The sequence below is a fragment of the Schistocerca piceifrons genome, chromosome 3 (genome assembly GCF_021461385.2).
Source record: "Schistocerca piceifrons isolate TAMUIC-IGC-003096 chromosome 3, iqSchPice1.1, whole genome shotgun sequence".
Taxonomy (NCBI): Eukaryota; Metazoa; Arthropoda; class Insecta; order Orthoptera; family Acrididae; genus Schistocerca; species Schistocerca piceifrons.
Genome location: NC_060140.1, coordinates 12,080,035 through 12,098,080, shown reverse-complemented (window position 1 = coordinate 12,098,080; position 18,046 = coordinate 12,080,035). Strand labels below are relative to the sequence as shown.

Sequence of the window (18,046 nt, the reverse complement as noted above, 5' to 3'; positions counted from 1 at the left end):
ATAGCCAAGGTGACTTCATCGGAGAGAAAGAGTGGTCATTGTTTTCTAGGATGCAAAAGGGATTTGTATTTTAGATTAGCTTGCAAGACTGAAACAATACCTCACAAATACTATGCAAGTATTCTGACTCAACTGGATGAAAAAATATGGAGCCAAGACCCAGAGGGAAAAAAAAAAGTTTATCATCAGTGAAATGCATATGGTCATAAAGGCACTTTCACAATAGGAAAACTGGGAGTTTCAAGTGTGAAGTCTTCAAATATCTATTTTATTCTCCAATTTTTTCACATTCTGACTTTAGCTTCTTCTTCTTTTCTTTTTGTATGAATGATTCACTTAAGACTACATGCGTCACAGCTCAAAACCGTTTTGTGAGTCAACAACTGGATATGTTTTCACTGCTCTGTCTCTTGTAACTCCGTTGGACATGGAGGTAGCAAATGAGGATGCAGGATGTCCATGACATACTGCTGTGCTGTCAGAGTGACCTGAAGTCATATCCAATGCTGCCCCACATGCCCTGTCCCTATGTCGTTGTCATACTCACTGACAACTGTCATCGCGGGTCTTGCAGAATGTGACTCACTGCTGATCACATGACAGGTGCAGGTGTGAAAGGGTTACAATGTGCTCGGCGTACATTACAGCAATTCTCCCATGGGCTCGTCAGACACGGTCAACCGGAAGCTTGCTGACAAGCATGCTGCCCTTACGTTCCCAAGCAGTCCAACATGGGGACACTACCACATCTGAATGTCTCACAAATCTGCATATTGCATAATTCAATCAGCCAGGCAAATGGAGACACACAATTAGGCCCCTTCAAATTTTGTTACGCACTGATAATGCTGACTCACAGAAGTACAGGGCATCTGTGTCCTTCACGGGAACACTCAACATCTTACACTCTTCACATCTCTTATAGCTCCTACCATTCATGGTAACAATCCGAGACAGAAACAAAGCTAATGCAATCTGGTGGCCTTTGTATCCATTTCAGAGAGTTGCAACTCTCATAATTTACCACTGGTATGCACACTCGTGAAACTACGTTGCTTTAGGGAGCTTCCCTTTTTTTTCTTCAAGCAGTTAAGTTCTTTGAATCCATTTTTCTTGTAGCTCAGAATAATTATTTTATTGTGTAGCAAACTTACAGACTAGCATTCTGGTCTGAGCTGTCAGAGTTGGCGGTCATGTGTGTGTGAGGTGTGATTGCTTGTGTGAATGAATGGTGTGTATTTCTATTTCTTTTTCTGATAAAGGTTGTGGCCAAAAGCTTATGTGTAAGTGTCTTAACTGTGCCTGTCTGCATTTTAACGTGCCATCTTTATGGTAATTAGCACTCTATCGTTTCCTACACTACTGATATTCCAACCTGGAGTTTCCATTGTTTGAACTTACGGTCTACTGTTTTATGTTGCAGTGCACTTCTACAAGTGTAATACACAAATGTTGCCTTAGGAAAGAGTCACAACAACATCCATGTCTACCGTTTGCTATTTTTTACGAAATAGCATGTCACACTCGAAATTTAACTTAGCCAATGAAATAAGTGTTCTGCAACATATTAAATTTGAAATGTTGTCTATGATGTTGAAGAGTGCAAGTTAAACTGATATCTGAGAATTTGTTGTTTTTGTGGCATTATCTGGAAAATGGCCTCTCTTGCAGCTCCAAGCATAAATGTCAAGTGAAGAAGAATAATTAGCACAGCACACTGGAACCAAGTAGGGATCCGGTTTACTGCTCGGCCACTAAATTAGCATATCGTGAGTGCACCTGAAGAGACGCTGTACACACTTGCATATACTACACACACAAGTACAAGCATCGATCAAGCTACTGTGAAACTGCACTCTGTGTGACTCATCACTACATCAGAATACTGTAAATGTGGTGATTCCAATTTCTTAAGGTCTCTTCCTGTTTGTTTTCATCAGTTGGATCTTATTTTTCAAGTATGTGGGAATCCAATGAGCTGCCTGTTTGGATACATTCTTTCTGTATGTCCCACAAGTTGGATTCTTTGGAGACACATTGTAACAAGAGTTTTTAGGATTTTGCCTGGAGATTTCACACTGGGTTCTGTGTGATGTATTCCATCTTTTATTCTTGGACCTAAGATTTTTACTACAATTTTACATTCTTGCTGTTTTCATGTCTTGTGTTGGACAAAGAGTCTCTCTCATGCATAAAGAAATTCTAATTTGATCACTGTTGTACAATGTTAGATTTTAGAGTTCCAGGAAAAATACTTTTAGTTAACTGAGAGACAGTTTGTATTTTCTGAAGTCTGGATTCTATGGCCTTCTTTTCATTATGATGTTCAGTGGTCTTTTTCACCTAACTATTTAAACTCTTTAACACCGAATACTATGTCATTTCCTATATAAGTTCACCCAGTGCCATTTTGGTATCAGCCAAGAATGTTTTCTCCAGGTGAAATTAGTAGTCCAATTTTCCTAGCTTGCTCCCTTAATATTTCAAATTGCTTTAGCACATCAGTGATGTTTTTGTCAATTAGTATTATGTCATCGGTATAGGTTACACAATGTAATTCTATCTTTAAGTTTACGTTCTAGTCAGTGTAATAGTGCACCTCCTCTTCTCCATTATCTTACAATTTTGTTAGGGGTATAGTTGAATAGCAATGTGATATGCCATCCCATTTTCATATTCTTATGTCTGTCTTAAATTACACTGCTTGAAAAAAAGTGAGACACTCAGAAGGTGGGGAGAAAACAAATTGAAACATAGCGAATTTAGAGGGTATGTGATGTTATTTCAGTGATAACAAAACAGAGTCAAATTTACACGGAACTTATCAGTTTGAGCCCACTTAGCAATACAGCAATGCATCCTGTCTGGCCTGGACAGTGCGGGAGGATGTCGTAAAGCTGCTGCATACCCTCCTGAGAAAGGTGATCCACAACTGTTGTAACTAGACATTGCAATCATGGATACAGGCAGTGGGATGGAGTTGACGTCCATGTTGGTCCCATAATGTTCTATCGGGGACAGATATGGGGATTTTGCTGGCCACAGGAGTATATCAACATCACGCAGACAATTTAAAGAGACACATACTACATGTGGACAAGCACTGGCCTGTTGAAAAATAGCACCACAATACTATTACACACTGCTGTACCATCAGAGTTCCCTCGGCCATTACAAGCCGTGACCTGAAGTCATACCCAATGGCTCCCCACACCATGGGACTCCTTTGTGACCCCCCCCCCCCCCCCCCCCCCAAAAATGTGGAAGAATGGGACCTCTCCCCATCTCTCCGGGTCACTGTCAAACTTCTCCACGATAGTCATTTGGAGCAGTGCAGGACTGGGACTCATTAGTGAACATAATGTGACGCCATTCATTAGCAGTCCGTACTTCTCGATCATGGTACCACTTCACATGCAGTCATTTGCTTGGGTGTTAATGGCAGCCTATGCGCAGGACGGCAATTCCATAGTCTGGCTGCTCCTAGCTGCATGACACAGCATGTTGCAAGGAGTCTGTTACAGTGAACTCCTGTTTATCCGAAATGATTGGGACGGTGGCCGGTTCTGATAACGAAAATTTCAGATAAATCAAAGTCCCCCTGTTTTCATATGTGAACACTCCAAATTGCGTCAATATTGTGAAATACGATCGTAACACGTGCGTAGGGTATGTAAAACGTTACTGATACAGTTGCAATTAACCCTGCACTTTTTTACTGAAAAAATTGTGTTGACATGTTAAAAAGGCACCAAACTGTGATTGAAAACTCAAAGTTTTTAAATGCTGTATAACAAAGCTCGTTTATTTTGCATTCTTACAGAAAAAATCTCCCTTATTTGGCAGCAGGAAAAAAACAGGAGTTTTAATTTTATTACCTACTCTTTTTAATAAAAAATAAACTACTGAACAAAATTATGAAACAAATCTAGAGATTACTCAAAGGAACGAAAAGTCTGTCTAGAGGAACTCTCAAGAAAAGTAAAAAAAAAAAAAACTTTTTAAGTTATGGACATAGAAGTTCTAGGATGCTTCATTAGAGTTTATTTTTTGGTAACGAAGTCACAAATGTTTTTTTGTTTTTGTTTTTTTGCTTGAGAAACTATTGCTGCAACAATACATCTCCAATGTTGAAATCAAACTATTTCAGAATAAATCGTCTCCTCCTGTTGGCTGATGTACTCCAGGGCAGTTTGGATCACTTTGTAACAGAATGTGTGAGGAATATTTTTCTCTGATTCATCATCAGAAACATAGTCTTGTGACGCTTTATGATCAGTCACATTTTGGACGATTTCATCCTCAGTCACATGAAAAAATGCCATTTTCCATCCACTCTTCAATGTCTCCGAAGTGTGTGTCTTTACAACCAGCTTCTCCAGTAAATTCACCAAAATTATGTCAGCTTGAGTTTCGGTGTTGCCTCCTCCTTCCCACCACTTAGGTTGCCTTACGATCTAAGAGTTTTTTCCAAGACCTAACAAGAGGAAGTGGAGGAATTAGACTCCAAGCTTCAGCAATCAATGAATGACACTTAAAACATCGATTTTTTAAGAGCTTCCACAAAATCATCTGCAGCATCAATCACATCTATTAAGTATTCCAGCATCTTGCGTCTGTAATGTTTTTCCATCGCCTCAAGAATACCTTGGTCCATCGGTTGACATAGAGATGTGACATTTTGTGGGAGAAATACAACTTTGATATCCCCATCTTGCAGATCACCTGGGTGAGAAGGAGCATTGTCCACAAGAAGTAGCGCTTTTCAAGGAAGTCCATTTCCTGCCATGTAATTTACTACAGCTGGAACAAACTCTGCCTGGAACCACTCTCTGAAGATGGCACTGTTCATACATGCCTTAAGACTGATTCGTGTACCTCAGTGGCAAAGCTGGTTGGTTGGTGTCTAAATGCTCTTGGTGTTTTGGATTTGCCAATTAAAGTAAGACACAGTTTATGATTGCCAGTGGCATTACTGCAAGCAAGGACAGTAAATATATCTTTGATTTTTTTGGATCCGGAAGCCATTTCTTCTTCTTTAGAGGCAAGGGTTTTCGTTAGCAGGATTTTGTAATTCAACCCAATTTCATCACATTTGTAAAGTTGTTTGCCAGTATAACCTCCTTTGTCAATGATTGTGTGCAGTTTCTTCTTAAAATCAGCATAGCAGCTTCATCCACAGATAATGATTTGGCACTGATGGCAATTTCATGGATGCCATGCCGCTTCTTGAAACGATCCTGCCGGCCATTACTTCCGAGGAATTCTTGCTCCTTTCCTTCAATCAGCTCATCAGCTCATTTTGACAAAGTAGAGGACCTGAAACTGACACAACTTTGGCTCTTATTTATTCGTGCCACAAAAATAATGCCTCTTCTAACTGAGGATGTGCACCTTTTCTCATTGTTTTTCAAGATTTCACTGCGCTGCCCAATGTTTGGATGGAACAAAATTTTTCAATTCCTGATTGATTTGTCTTCCGATCAGTAATTGTACTCCTACTCTGCAGCCACTTCTGTGGGTGGCTCACCAGCATCAATTCTCTGCAAAGAGTGAAGCTCTTTTTCCAACAAGATCACATTCGTTTTATGTTTCACCCATAGTCACGTTCAGTGTTCTTTTTACAGACACTCGACTGAGTCCTTTATGGTTTTTGGCCCCTTTTATCTCTGGACACTTTAAGGCACATAGTGGGAGCACAAAACCTCAAATCAGAAACACACAGATGCACAACTTGACAACACTCGAGATGCACTAGACAAACTTTTGACTTTTGAAACCAGGCTGTGGCAGCCATCAAATGAAAGCATTCAATACATCTATGCCATTTCCTCTGTTCTACCCAAGCCCATGTGGCAACACAACAGGGTGTTGTACGTTCACTGTTAAACACTCAGCTTTGATGTACCGACAACAAGTGGAAAGTGTTAGGCGGCGCACTCTAATTGTCGGTTTCGACAGGTCTATGTTGCGCTGCATAGAACAATACTGTATGTACTGTACTTACAAGGAGTTCCAATAGATGGCAGTGGCATGAAACCATGCAATACAAATAAGAAACACACTAGAGCTTCAACCAACACACGCATGAATTGACGATACTTGGACTTTTGACATGCACCAGTGCACTGATTAGCAGTAGGTTGCCAAAAAGCACCAGCAAATACTTGGCTCCAGGTGCACGCAAATTAAAACTTGTCAAGTGTCAATCTAGCTAGCCAAAAGTGTAGCTGCACGAGAGTTTACTGTACTTGTTCTCAGATGGCAGTCACAGACGTGAACAGGTTACAATGTACTCAGTACACTACACAGTGATGCTCCCTTGTAGTGGTCTGATGTAGTCAACTGGAACATTGATGATGAGTATGCCCTTACTTTCCAACATCAGGCCACTGTCAGATCCAAATACTCCAAAAATACAGATGTTGCAAGGTTTAACCAGGCGACCAAATGGACATCCACAATGAGGTTTCTTTCAAACTCTCATCAGATGATGCTGTCTCACACCAATATGCAGCACCTTCATATCCTCCAGAGTGATGATTCAACATCTGATGCTATTCGCATCCCTTATATACCACACAATGCTTGCTAAACAGCAATAAAAACAAAGAACACTAATGAATAATGAAGGAAAAGACAGCCTGTTACTTACCATAAAGAAGATACCTTAGGCTGCAGATGGGCAGAATTAAAAGACAATTACATAAAGCTTTCAGCCACAGCCTTCATCAGTAAGTAGTAATCTGTCTTTTCCAACATTGTTGATATTCCTACTGGAGTTTCCATTGTTTCAAGGACACTGATGCTTTTCTGTGAGTGTTTCCTTTATGATGTTTTCTGCATTTTAGCTTTTTTTTAAAAAAGAAAAAAAAAGAAAGAAAGAAAGAAAGAAAAAAGATTTGTTGCTGGAAAACTTCTGAAGTCCAATAAAGGAGTTACAACAGCCATATATGGTTATCTGGTGGACCTTGCAGAACCAAATTCTAGGGCTGAAATGTATTGTTGACCAATGGGCATTAATCAGAATGAATACTAAATAAAAAATTAAATCCAATTTTACACAAAAATCACAGGTTCTATCACTGTTGTTTTTCATTCTATTTTGCTCTTATGTTTGCTATGACTTGTTAAGCAGAAATTTTCTTTCTATGTATAGAGTTACATTTGCTGTAATGTATCTTACCTGCATGTTGTTTCTTCTTTCTTCTCACTGCTGCCCCAATCATGGCAAGCAAGTCATCCTCACTGCATTTGCTTCGTATTGCATCTCTGAAACAACAGTTAAAACACCCGTTAAACAGTACCAGGCAATTACCACACAGTGAAATGTTGGTACACTAAAAAGGAAGAAAAACTTTGCAGATATCTTCAACAGTAATCTTGTAGTCTGCAGTAGGCAACAGCAGGATAACAAACCCACTGGACAAAATGGGAAAGTCATGATAGAAGTTACTTTTATTTTTATAAATAAACAAGTATCTTACACAAATGCTCAAGAGTATACATAAGATCTCGGGCTGAAGAGGTGGAGCAGAAAGTGACATTAGTTTTGTTGAAGAGGGAGTAGTGGAACACAGCACAATTTCTTGCAAAATGAAGCCAAATTTATTGATAAACTGTTAATTAATTGCCAAGCTCACTAATGTGACCATTTTACAACAGGTACTTACTGCTTGGAGTATATGTGAATTTTCAGGCTTGCCTGATAGATCTGTTGCAAAAACACTTTGGGTTCCCCACCAGATAACATTATGCAAGTCCCTCCCTCAATATTTCAGTGACACAACGTTTTGGCATCTTCAGGTGGTGGTGATTTCCACCATCACTGCTGCAAGATGCAACTGGCAATGTCCACGTGACAGCTTTGAAATTTATCATGTGGATGACTACGACCATCGTATTTAGAATTCAGAGGATTTCATAGAATACCTGAAGATGCTTAAACTAGAACATTCAGATCTTTTAGTTAGCTCAAATGTTGTATCATTACTTACAAAAGTGCCCCTGCAGCCCTCATTAGAGGTTATTAGCAGCAAGTTTGAGAAAGAAATTGTGGTGCTGTTTAAACATGTGCATACCTCATCCTATTTCTTATGTAACACCAACTACTTTGATCAAGTGGACAGAGTTCCCATGGGAGATCCTCTATTTCCCTTAGTAAATATCCAACATTCCTCCTTCTGGCAGAATGCTGAAGAGACATTTGTGGTGTGGCCCACATAATACAGACACTACCTATGTTCCTGCAGCATTTGCACTCGCTCCATCTGAATATTCAGTTCACTGTGGAAGTACAAAAAGATAGCAGCTTACCATTCCTGGATGTCACGGTTAGAAGAAAATCTGACAGAACACTGGGGCATAGTCTCTACTGAAAACTGATACACGCAGAGTTATATTTGCGGTCCAAAAGTTGCCGTCACCCTGCACAATGTGGTAGTGTCTTACACTCCCTGGCACATAGAGCACACGTGATCTCAGATACCGACAGTCTGCCTGGTGAACTGTAACACCTAAGAACAGTGTTCCAGCAGAATGTTTATTCTTGTAAACAGATTTGAAATGTGTTCTGAGCAAAGCAAGTTCAGTGTAGGGATGTAAATGAAGATACTTAGACAAGCACTGCAAATGGCTTTTTTGCCATATTTCAGTGGCATGTTTTCAAAAATAGGAAGAATCGCTAAGAGAAACAGAATCAATTGTGTTTTTCGTCTACCAGCAAAACTAAGGAATTGTTTGTGTTCAGTTAAAGACAATCTTGACCTTAGAAAACACAGATCATATATAAGATCTGATGCCATTATGGGAAATCTTATATAGGGCAGACACCTCACACTGTGCAAGAACACTGCGTTCAACAGCGCTGACAAAAATGCCACCCAGTAAATTAGTGGTAGCAGAGCACTGCCTGAATACAGGGCACCACACGTTTCCCAAGAGGACTGAAATTTTATCCTCAGCATCATCACTCTAGGATTGTGTTTTTAAGAATGAGGCATGTATCCATACGATGGGCAATCTTACCAACAGGAATATGGAATTTTGATTAAGCACTGCCCAGAATCCAGCACTGACTGCCATGAAATTAAAACAGTAGAAACCAGATCCTCCGATGTATGACCTGATGCAGCACCTTGCAGAGAGTTAATTCAGCTTTTAACCACACGAGTGTCCAGAAGTGCAGTCATTGCCCACAACACATAAGCAGAAGGCTACTATGAACGGAATTTCCATCCAACTGGGAGTGCCTGTCCACACATTCGTACTCCTGCTTCTAGCCTGACAAATTTCAATTCTGCTGTGCGAATATCACCAGCCACATCTTGCAGCAGTGATGACAGGACCCACCACTACCTGAAGATGATGAACAGTTGTGTTGGTGAAATATTGTGAGGCTTGCACAAAATTATTCAGTGGCAAATCTGAGAAGATTTGTATACTTTATTTTTCTGTGACGGAGGTAATGTGCAGCAAAATGTGATAACTTTCTGCATTTGCCTTTTTGTACATTTCAAAATACCCCAAAAATTGGTGAGAAACACTGAACATATGATGTAACCAGATGACATACCCCACAGCATGTGCAGCAGTTGGGGTTGAGTGTAAAGGAATGATTGAGCAGTGCAATACTTTCATTTGAGCAAACAGAGCAAATTTCGAAAACATTTTGTAAATATGATCTGTTGTAAATGTAGATGTTACAAAATTATTGTCCCTGCTGTAATCAAGCAAAAGCAGTTCTGATTTTGTGTTTTTTGCTTCTGTCCCTTCTCTTTTTGTTTACAGACATTAGTTAGTAAAGAAAACATAGGTCATTTAATGGCGATGATGCTATTCTGAAGTTTATACTCATCTACTTGTTATGCAATATGGTAGGTTTTCATTGTACTGTACTTTGCAAGAAATCAAGGAAACTGCAAGGCCGGTAAATAAAATAATAAACTTCAATATAAATACATAATTGTTTAACACAATGAAAAAATACTGCCTGCCAGATGCAAGACTCAAATCCTGAACACCATTACTAAAGTCGCACACGTGTGTCCGTAGCCACAATGATATGAATACTTGACTTGGGTTGGGATGATCAAGTGTGACAGACCGAGAGGCTCAACCACTGCAAGCATGGCAAGGTACATCATCTGGTGACATTTGTCATTCGCTTTTGACACATTTCCCAACATTTGTATCGTATCCAACATTTATGATCCCATGTGTCTTGTATTAAATTACTTGTCTCAGGGTCATCTACAGTGCTTTGGAGGTTTTTAAATGTTAATACGCATCATCCTGTCTGTGTGTGTGTGTGTTTATATATACGAAACAAATACTAACAAAGAGATAGAGGGCCTGACCAGTACTTACCTCAGCTCAGTACAGCCGATAGATACACAAAACAGAACAGAAAATTGACGTATCCTAGCTTTCGGAACTTCGTTCCTTCATCAGGGAGGAGAGAGGGGAAAAAAGGGGAAGAAGGGAAAGTGGATTCAGTTATTCACAACCCAGGTTATGAAGCAACAGGGGAAAGGTAAACAGGGAGGGTAGCAAAGATGGAGGCATGGATGTCAGAGGGAAGCCAAAGATATTCTACTGTAATTACTGTGCCAGCTTCAAACCAAGGAGGATGAATACAGAAGTAAAGAGGCACATAGTATAAAGATAAACACAACTATGTAGGATGAAAAGATGCATGAATGGCTAAAGAGGAAAGGGAAAGAGGAGAAGACTAAAGAGTAAATGGGAGTGAGGTTGGTTAACGTAGGTTCAGTCCAGGGGGATGGCGGGATGAAAGGATGTGCTGGAGTGCAAGTTCCCATCTCCGCAGTTCCAAGGTACTGGTGTTGGGCGGGAGAAGCCAAATGGCACATATGGTGTAGCAGGTTCCTAGGTCCCTAGAATTATGCTGGAGAGCATGCTCCGCTACTGGGTATTGGACATCTCCTAGGCGGACAGTTCGTCTGTGCCCATTCATGCGCTCAGCCAGTTTAGTTGTCGTCATACCAATGAAAAAGGCTGTGCAGTGCAGGCATGTCAGTTGATAAATGACGTGTTGTCTCACATGTGGCCCTGCCTTGAGTTGTGTATGTTTTACCAGTAGCGGGGCTGGAGTAGTTGGTTGTGGGGGGATGCATGGGGCAGGTTTTGCATCGTGGTCGGTTACAGGGGTAGGAACCGCTGGGTAGAGAAGGTGGTCTGGGAATATTGTAGGGTTTGACAAGGATGTTACGGAGGTTAGGGGGTCGGCAAAAGGCAACTCTGGGTGGTGTGGGGAGAATATTGTCAAGGGATGATCTCATTTCAGGGCTTGACTTGAGAAATTCATATCCGTGGCGGAGTAATTAGTTGATGTATTCGAGGCCAGGATAATATTGGGTGACAAGGGGGATGCTTCTGTGTGGTCTGGGGGTAGTAACATTGTTGTTGGGTGGGGAGGAATGTATTACTTGGGAGATCTGTTTGTGGACAAGGTCTGCAGGATAGTAGTGGGAGAGGAAAGCACTGATATATAATATAATACAGGGAAACATTCCAAATGGGAAAAATATATCTAAAAACAAAGATGATGTAACTTACCAAACGAAAGCGTTGGTATGTTGATAGATACACAAACAAACACACACACAAAATTCAAGCTTTCGCAACCCACAGTTGCTTCATCAGGAAAGAGGGAAGGAGAGGGAAAGACGAAAGGATGTGGGTTTTAAGGGAGAGGGTAAGGAGTCATTCCAATCCTGGGAGTGGAAAGATTTACCTTAGGGGGGAAAAAGGACAGGTATACACTCGCACACACACACACACACACACACACACACACACACACACACACATATATCCATCCGCACATATACAGACACAAGCAGGGTATATGTGCGGATGGATATGTGTGTATGTGTGTGTGTATGTGTGTGTGTGTGTGTGTGTGTGTGGCATACTGATCTGAACTATGCAGCCTTCAAATGGAAGTTTTTTTGATCACTCCTTATTTTGCTCCCTGCCACCTTGGCAATATGTACCGCAAATCATCAGACAGACGACCTTCCTGCATGCTTCGAGCATCCCCTGGTGCTGTTCCGAACCAATGCTAATCTTTGTAAGTGTGACGAGCAGTGTGCAGATTGCATGTTTGTATCCCACAAAGAGGTGACAGTTCCCAGTGGCATGAATGGTTACTGTTTATTGACTGTCACTGAGTTGGTGAGTCATTTGCTACATTGTGGCCCACCTGTTCGCTGCTAAAGCCATGCTAGTCAGTGGTAACCCCTGTCAATGATATCCTGTTGCCCATAGCAGTTCACTCTGCTGACTGTGGTAGTATTTTCCTTGAATAAATCTGCTTACAGTACACCTTTGACACTGTGGTACAAGAAAGCCCAATGACTACACACCCTTATAGAATAAGTGTCTCGAGCCATGGGTACCCACGATATGGCAGTGATAAAATCACCCTGTGTTCAACTGTCACACTGCAGCTGTAAGCTGCACCTCCTTTTTCAGAATACTCAGGTTTATTAATTTGAAGTAAATCAGATCTTTTGAAGAAAGATTTAACAAAAAGAGCACATCCAGGAAAGGATGAAACCATGTCTAATTAACTGGAACACAAAATTAATAATTAGTGGTGACGAAGATCCTCTGCAATAAAAAATAATGTCCACTGACTTCATGTATTAGTCTTCAAGTGACAGAATATATGTAACTGTGTCCTTCTTTAAATATTTACATATTAAACAATGGAAATTCCAGGTAGGAATATCAACAGTGCAGGGAAAGATAGATCACTATTTACCGTAAAGAAAACAAAGTTGCACACAGGCACAACACACAAGCAAGCCTACCGCGCGCGCACGCATGCACGCACACACACACAGAGAAAAAAAAAAAACTGCCAAGTCCAACAGCTAGGGGCAAGCTGCTGGAGTTGACAGTCATATGCGTGTGACATGTGCTTGCCTGTGTGTATGAATGTGTGTGTTTCTCTGTATCTCTTTTGCTGATGAAGGCTGTGGCCGAAAGCTTTATGTAAGTGCCTCTATAATTGTGCTTGTCTACAATGTAACATGTCTCCTTTACAGTAAGCAGCAATCTATGTTTTCCTATATTTTTCATTTACACAGATGTAATTAACAAATCAGAGTCTATTTATTCCAGAGAAGTGACAGTTTGTTCATGACAGTTCAGCACAAATCTGATTTTTTATATACAGCAAGACTACCTATAAATTATTCTGTGTGCGTGTTCATGCTGACTATAGGGATTCACACTGATCATGTGTAATTTGACATCTGGTCCTGTAAACTTACTTCTGCTCAACGTGAAAAATTCTCCAATCCACGTTTTGTAATTAACCTTAACATATCAAATAATGCACCCTTCAATATAACTGCTTATTGTCCACTTCCCATCACTCTATTCCCACTGTCAACCCAGCTGACCTCTACTTCTAATCCAAAAACCATGGTTGACTCAATGTTTGCTATTGCAAGCTATTGCTATTGCAACACATAAGTGCCAGAGGCACCAGTAATGATATATAATTAAAAATACTAGAAAGTAAGGCTCACCGGTTAGTTCATGCTAAGACAAACACTACAAGTTTCTAAGACACTGCGCTCTCACACAACAAGTACGAGGTCTGAATACATTCCAGTTACGATACACTAAACTATTTCATTCACGTTGGAAATATACATACTCTCTCCCCAATAAACAGAATAGTTATAACTCAATTGTTCACAAGTGTATATTATGACTCTTGCCACAGCTATGCAGTCAGTATGCCACAGGCGTGCCATAGAAAGGGATCAGGTTCAATTCCTTGTAGAGTTGGGAAATTCTGCTCGGTGGACAGACTGGAATAGGGTACACTCTGCTTGTAGTTCCAGCTGAGGAGCTACTCAAGTGAGAAGTAGTGTCTTCAACTTCTGGAAGTTGATAACAGCCTGGAGAGTTGTGTACTGATCCCCTAACTCTCCATAGATATATAGTAGAGGACATCTCTCGAAGAGCATTGCGTGGTCTTCTGGGCCCAATGCAGAGTTCCTTTATCAATGTATATTGTATATCACCACTTGTACACACTCATCAGCACAGTACCATTTTGTCTCTTCACGTGGCAAATTTTTATTCCCTTGTTTCCAGATCAACATTTTTCCTCTTCTTCTTCTTCTTCTTTTTTTTTTCTTACTATCATTTCTTGTACCACACATATTCCACATGGTTTATGCTCACTCCTTCAATGATACTGCCCATCCTTCTCTAGTGTGCGAGTTGTCTCTGCTTTCCTGCGTGTTTGTTGGTTTAAACACCCTTGTTTCAAAAGAGAGTGACAGCTTAGATACAGTCTTGTCAACATTTTGTATTTTTATTTAGCAATTATTGTTTGAGCCTTATAGGCGAATGTCACAAGATATTGTCAACCACTGCATTCACTAGATTGGAATGGGGTTCATGGTAACTTATCAATTCATTTTTTAAGTTGCTGTTATCTTTTTCATCCTATCTTGGACTAGCTTTTCCATACTCCCACTCTATTTTACGTAGCCAAACAGTTATCTGCCCTTGCAAACTTGCTCCTTTACTACCAAGTTAACTAATACTGGGCAGCCTAACAGAAGTTCCAATATCCAGTCTTTCACCACAATTCACCTACACACACTTTTCACTCACTGATTTTCTTTTTTCAATGTCATAAATATTTTGCTTTCACAGACTGCTGTGCTTTGAACATAAAATTGTAGGAACATCTGCCTCACATGTCAGTTTCTTTTTTTTAATTATTTATTAAAGAATATGTTCCTTGCTTATTCCTATCTGCTTCTGATACATTTCCATTCTCATTTTTATTTTGTTTTGATCCATTTCTTTTTTCTTTGATAGACAAGTCAAACAACAATGGCAATATGTTGCAGCCCCCTGTGTTTCACCCTACTTACTACGAACTTACTTTTCTTAGCTTCCAATTTTATTAGTCATTTGGTTTTTAAGATACTTAAATTAGTTGTTTGACCCTGTATTTTTATATCTTATTTTACCTTGGGTTGATAAAGGATTTCTGGTATGCTCACAAAGAGGGAGCTGATTCTTCCCGCCCCCCACCCCCCTTACCTTGTCCTGAAACAAACTTATCGCCAAGTATCTTGCAGTATTTTACCTATTATTAATCTCTTAGTCTAGTCATCAATTTAAAAGTGTCAGTTGTTGGTCCCATTGTCTAATAATTTGTACATTTATACACATGAAGTTCCAATTTTTATTTGGAACATATAGACTCTGATAATCATGAATCACAGTTCAAATGGCTCTGGGCACTATGGGACTTAACATCTGAGCCAAGGCAGGATTCAAACCTGCGACCGTAGCAGTCGCGCGGTTCTGGACTGAAGTGCCTAGAACCGCTCGGCAACAGTGGCTGGCAAATCATAGTTACCATCACATGGACAGAAATACTGTGTTAACTTTATTAAAACCTAGGGACATAGCTAAAAATGTCTTTACATAATTTCCAGTTCTGATTACTTTCCTTTAATTTAATCTCACAAATAGGTTAGTGTAACATGATGTTGACAGAGGCAAATTATATATACTCACAAATTATTTAGCTAGAGGTATCTGGTTTGTATGTCTGGGAGGGAGGAGGGTGCAAGCTGAAAACTTCAAGAAAAGATAACTCATTTCATACCTGCTGGATTTAACTGCAGTTTATCTCTTCCATATACCAACCACATACCTAATGTGCATGGCAAACAGTTTGAAAGTATTATTCTATACTCAGCATTTGGAACTATCAGTTCCTTCATGAGAGAGGAAAGAGGGATAAGTTTCTGAAGGTCTGAAAGGTCACTCGGACTCCACGACTAATGTGAGGACAAGAGGAACGAATGTGTCTATAAGAAGTTTTGGAATTTCACCTCCTGAAGGTAAAATACTGATCAGTCTGTCAGCCTTCTAGTAATTTTATGGTTTCCTCGCATGAATTTTCACTTGGACATGATTATTCTATGTTTCATCACTCACCTGAGAGATATCTCTGAATTCCCAAAGAGACACACCTCCAAATTGCCATCAGCTGTTATCCGTAAATGGTTGCATGTGCCACAGAAGTGTTCACTCATTGAGGTAATAAATCTCACGCATCCCTTGAAGCCCGGGACATGGTATGCCTGCAAAAAGAAATTGTAAGAAAATAGCTACTGCTGTTGTGAAAATACTATAAATGTGTTGCTCACCAAGTGGAGGAAGGAGAAAACGTGCATTAAGGGGAGTTTGAACACCCTATCCTGACAATGTTAAATTTAATGACTTAACTTCCCCGTATTTCAGGAACAACTGTAGCCATTGACAAGAAACTTTTACAGGACATTAAACTATATGTTCTGAGTCTTACAATAATTGCATTTCAGCCACTGCTTTTGGAAATACAATTTTTTAATTACACAGTTAAAATTTTGTGTACTTTTTTGTATGTTATTCTAAATCATTTTATTTATACATAACATTATGTTCTTCTTTTAGTTCAGAAGACTCAGGATACGTATGTTATTACTCCCTGAAAATTTGAATTCGCTACTCAAAGTAGTTTCTGAGATTTAGGGAAAAGTGCAAGAGAAAATGTAAATTTTCAGGAAGAGTTTTTAAAGTTTTAATAGACTGTAACTCAATATATGCTTAACATTTTATTTTTAGTCACTCAGAAGCACCCTGCACCATACTGTATATCATCCTCTTGATCTTTTTTAAGTTTTTTCTTGTTTTCTTCTTTCTGGACTCCGTAGTGGCCAACTGTGCTGCATACTCTGCTTTACCAGTGCAAACCTTGTCCATCCATTCAAATTCTCTGATGCAGTTTGCTCCAGAATTAATTCCCATATGTTGTAGCACTTTCACGCTACCAATGTTGCCATCATTAAAAGCAATAACAGCATGACTGACCCCCACTTTAGTGTCTTCATTACAAGAAAATCATTTTTTGGTCTACATCTACATCTACATCCATACTCCTCAAGCCACCTGACGGTGTAGGGTACCTTGAGTACCTCTATTGGTTCTCCCTTCTATTCCAGTCTCGTATTGTTCGTGGAAAGAAGGATTGTCGGTATGCCTCTGTGCGGGCTCTAATCTCTCCCTTTTTCTCCTCATGGTCTCTTCGCGAGATATACGTAGGAGGGAGCAATATACTGCTTGACTCCTCGGTGAAGGTATGTTCTCGAAACTTCAACAAAAGCCCGTACCGAGCTACTGAGCGTCTCTCCCGCAGAGTCTTCCACTGGAGTTTATCTAACATCTCCGTAATGCTTTCATGATTACTAAATGATCCTATAACGAAGCATGCTGCTCTCTGTTTGATCTTCTCTATCTCTTCTATCAACCCTATCTGATACGGACCCCACACTGCTGAGCAGTATTCAAACAGTGGGCGAACAAGTGTACTGTAACCTAATTCCTTTGTTTTCGGATTGCATTTCCTTAGGATTCTTTCAATGAATCTCAATCTGACATCTGATTTACCGACGATCAACTTTATATGATCATTCCATTTTAAATCACTCCTAATGCATACTCCCAGATAATTTATGGAATTAACTGCTTCCAATTGCTGACCTGCTATATTGTAGCTAAATGATATGGGATCTTTCTTTCTATGTATTCGCAGCACATTACACTTGTCTACATTGAGATTCAATTGTCATTCCCTGCACCATGCATCAATTCGGTGCAGATCATCCTGCATATCAGTACAATTTTCCATTGTTGCAACCTCTCGATATACCACAACATCATCCGCAAAAAGCCTCAGTGAACTTCCGATGTCATTCACAAGGTCATTTATGTATATTGTGAATAGCAACGGTCCTACGACACTCCCCTGCAGCACACCTGAAATCACTCTTACTTCGGAAGACTTCTCTCCATTGAGAATGACATGCTGCGTTCTGTTATCTAGCAACTCTTCAATCCAATCACATAATTGGTCTGATAGTCCATATGCTCTTACTTTGTTCATTAAACGATTGCGGGGAACTGTATCGAACGCCTTGCGGAA

General features: G+C 40.0%; 1 protein-coding gene across 1 annotated transcript in view; it reads right to left on the bottom strand.

Annotated features, from left to right (window-relative positions):
- Nucleotides 1–5,075: 5,075 nt before the first annotated feature.
- LOC124787708 (molybdenum cofactor biosynthesis protein 1-like) overlaps nt 5,076–18,046 on the bottom strand; it is a 44,607-nt gene continuing 31,636 nt past the window's right edge. The window contains exons 6-8 of the mRNA XM_047254542.1: nt 16,021–16,166; nt 7,187–7,272; nt 5,076–5,278 (exon numbers count right to left, since the gene is read on the bottom strand). Of these exons, the coding sequence (XP_047110498.1) occupies nt 5,076–5,278; nt 7,187–7,272; nt 16,021–16,166 (435 nt within the window). The remainder of the gene's footprint in view (nt 5,279–7,186; nt 7,273–16,020; nt 16,167–18,046) is intronic.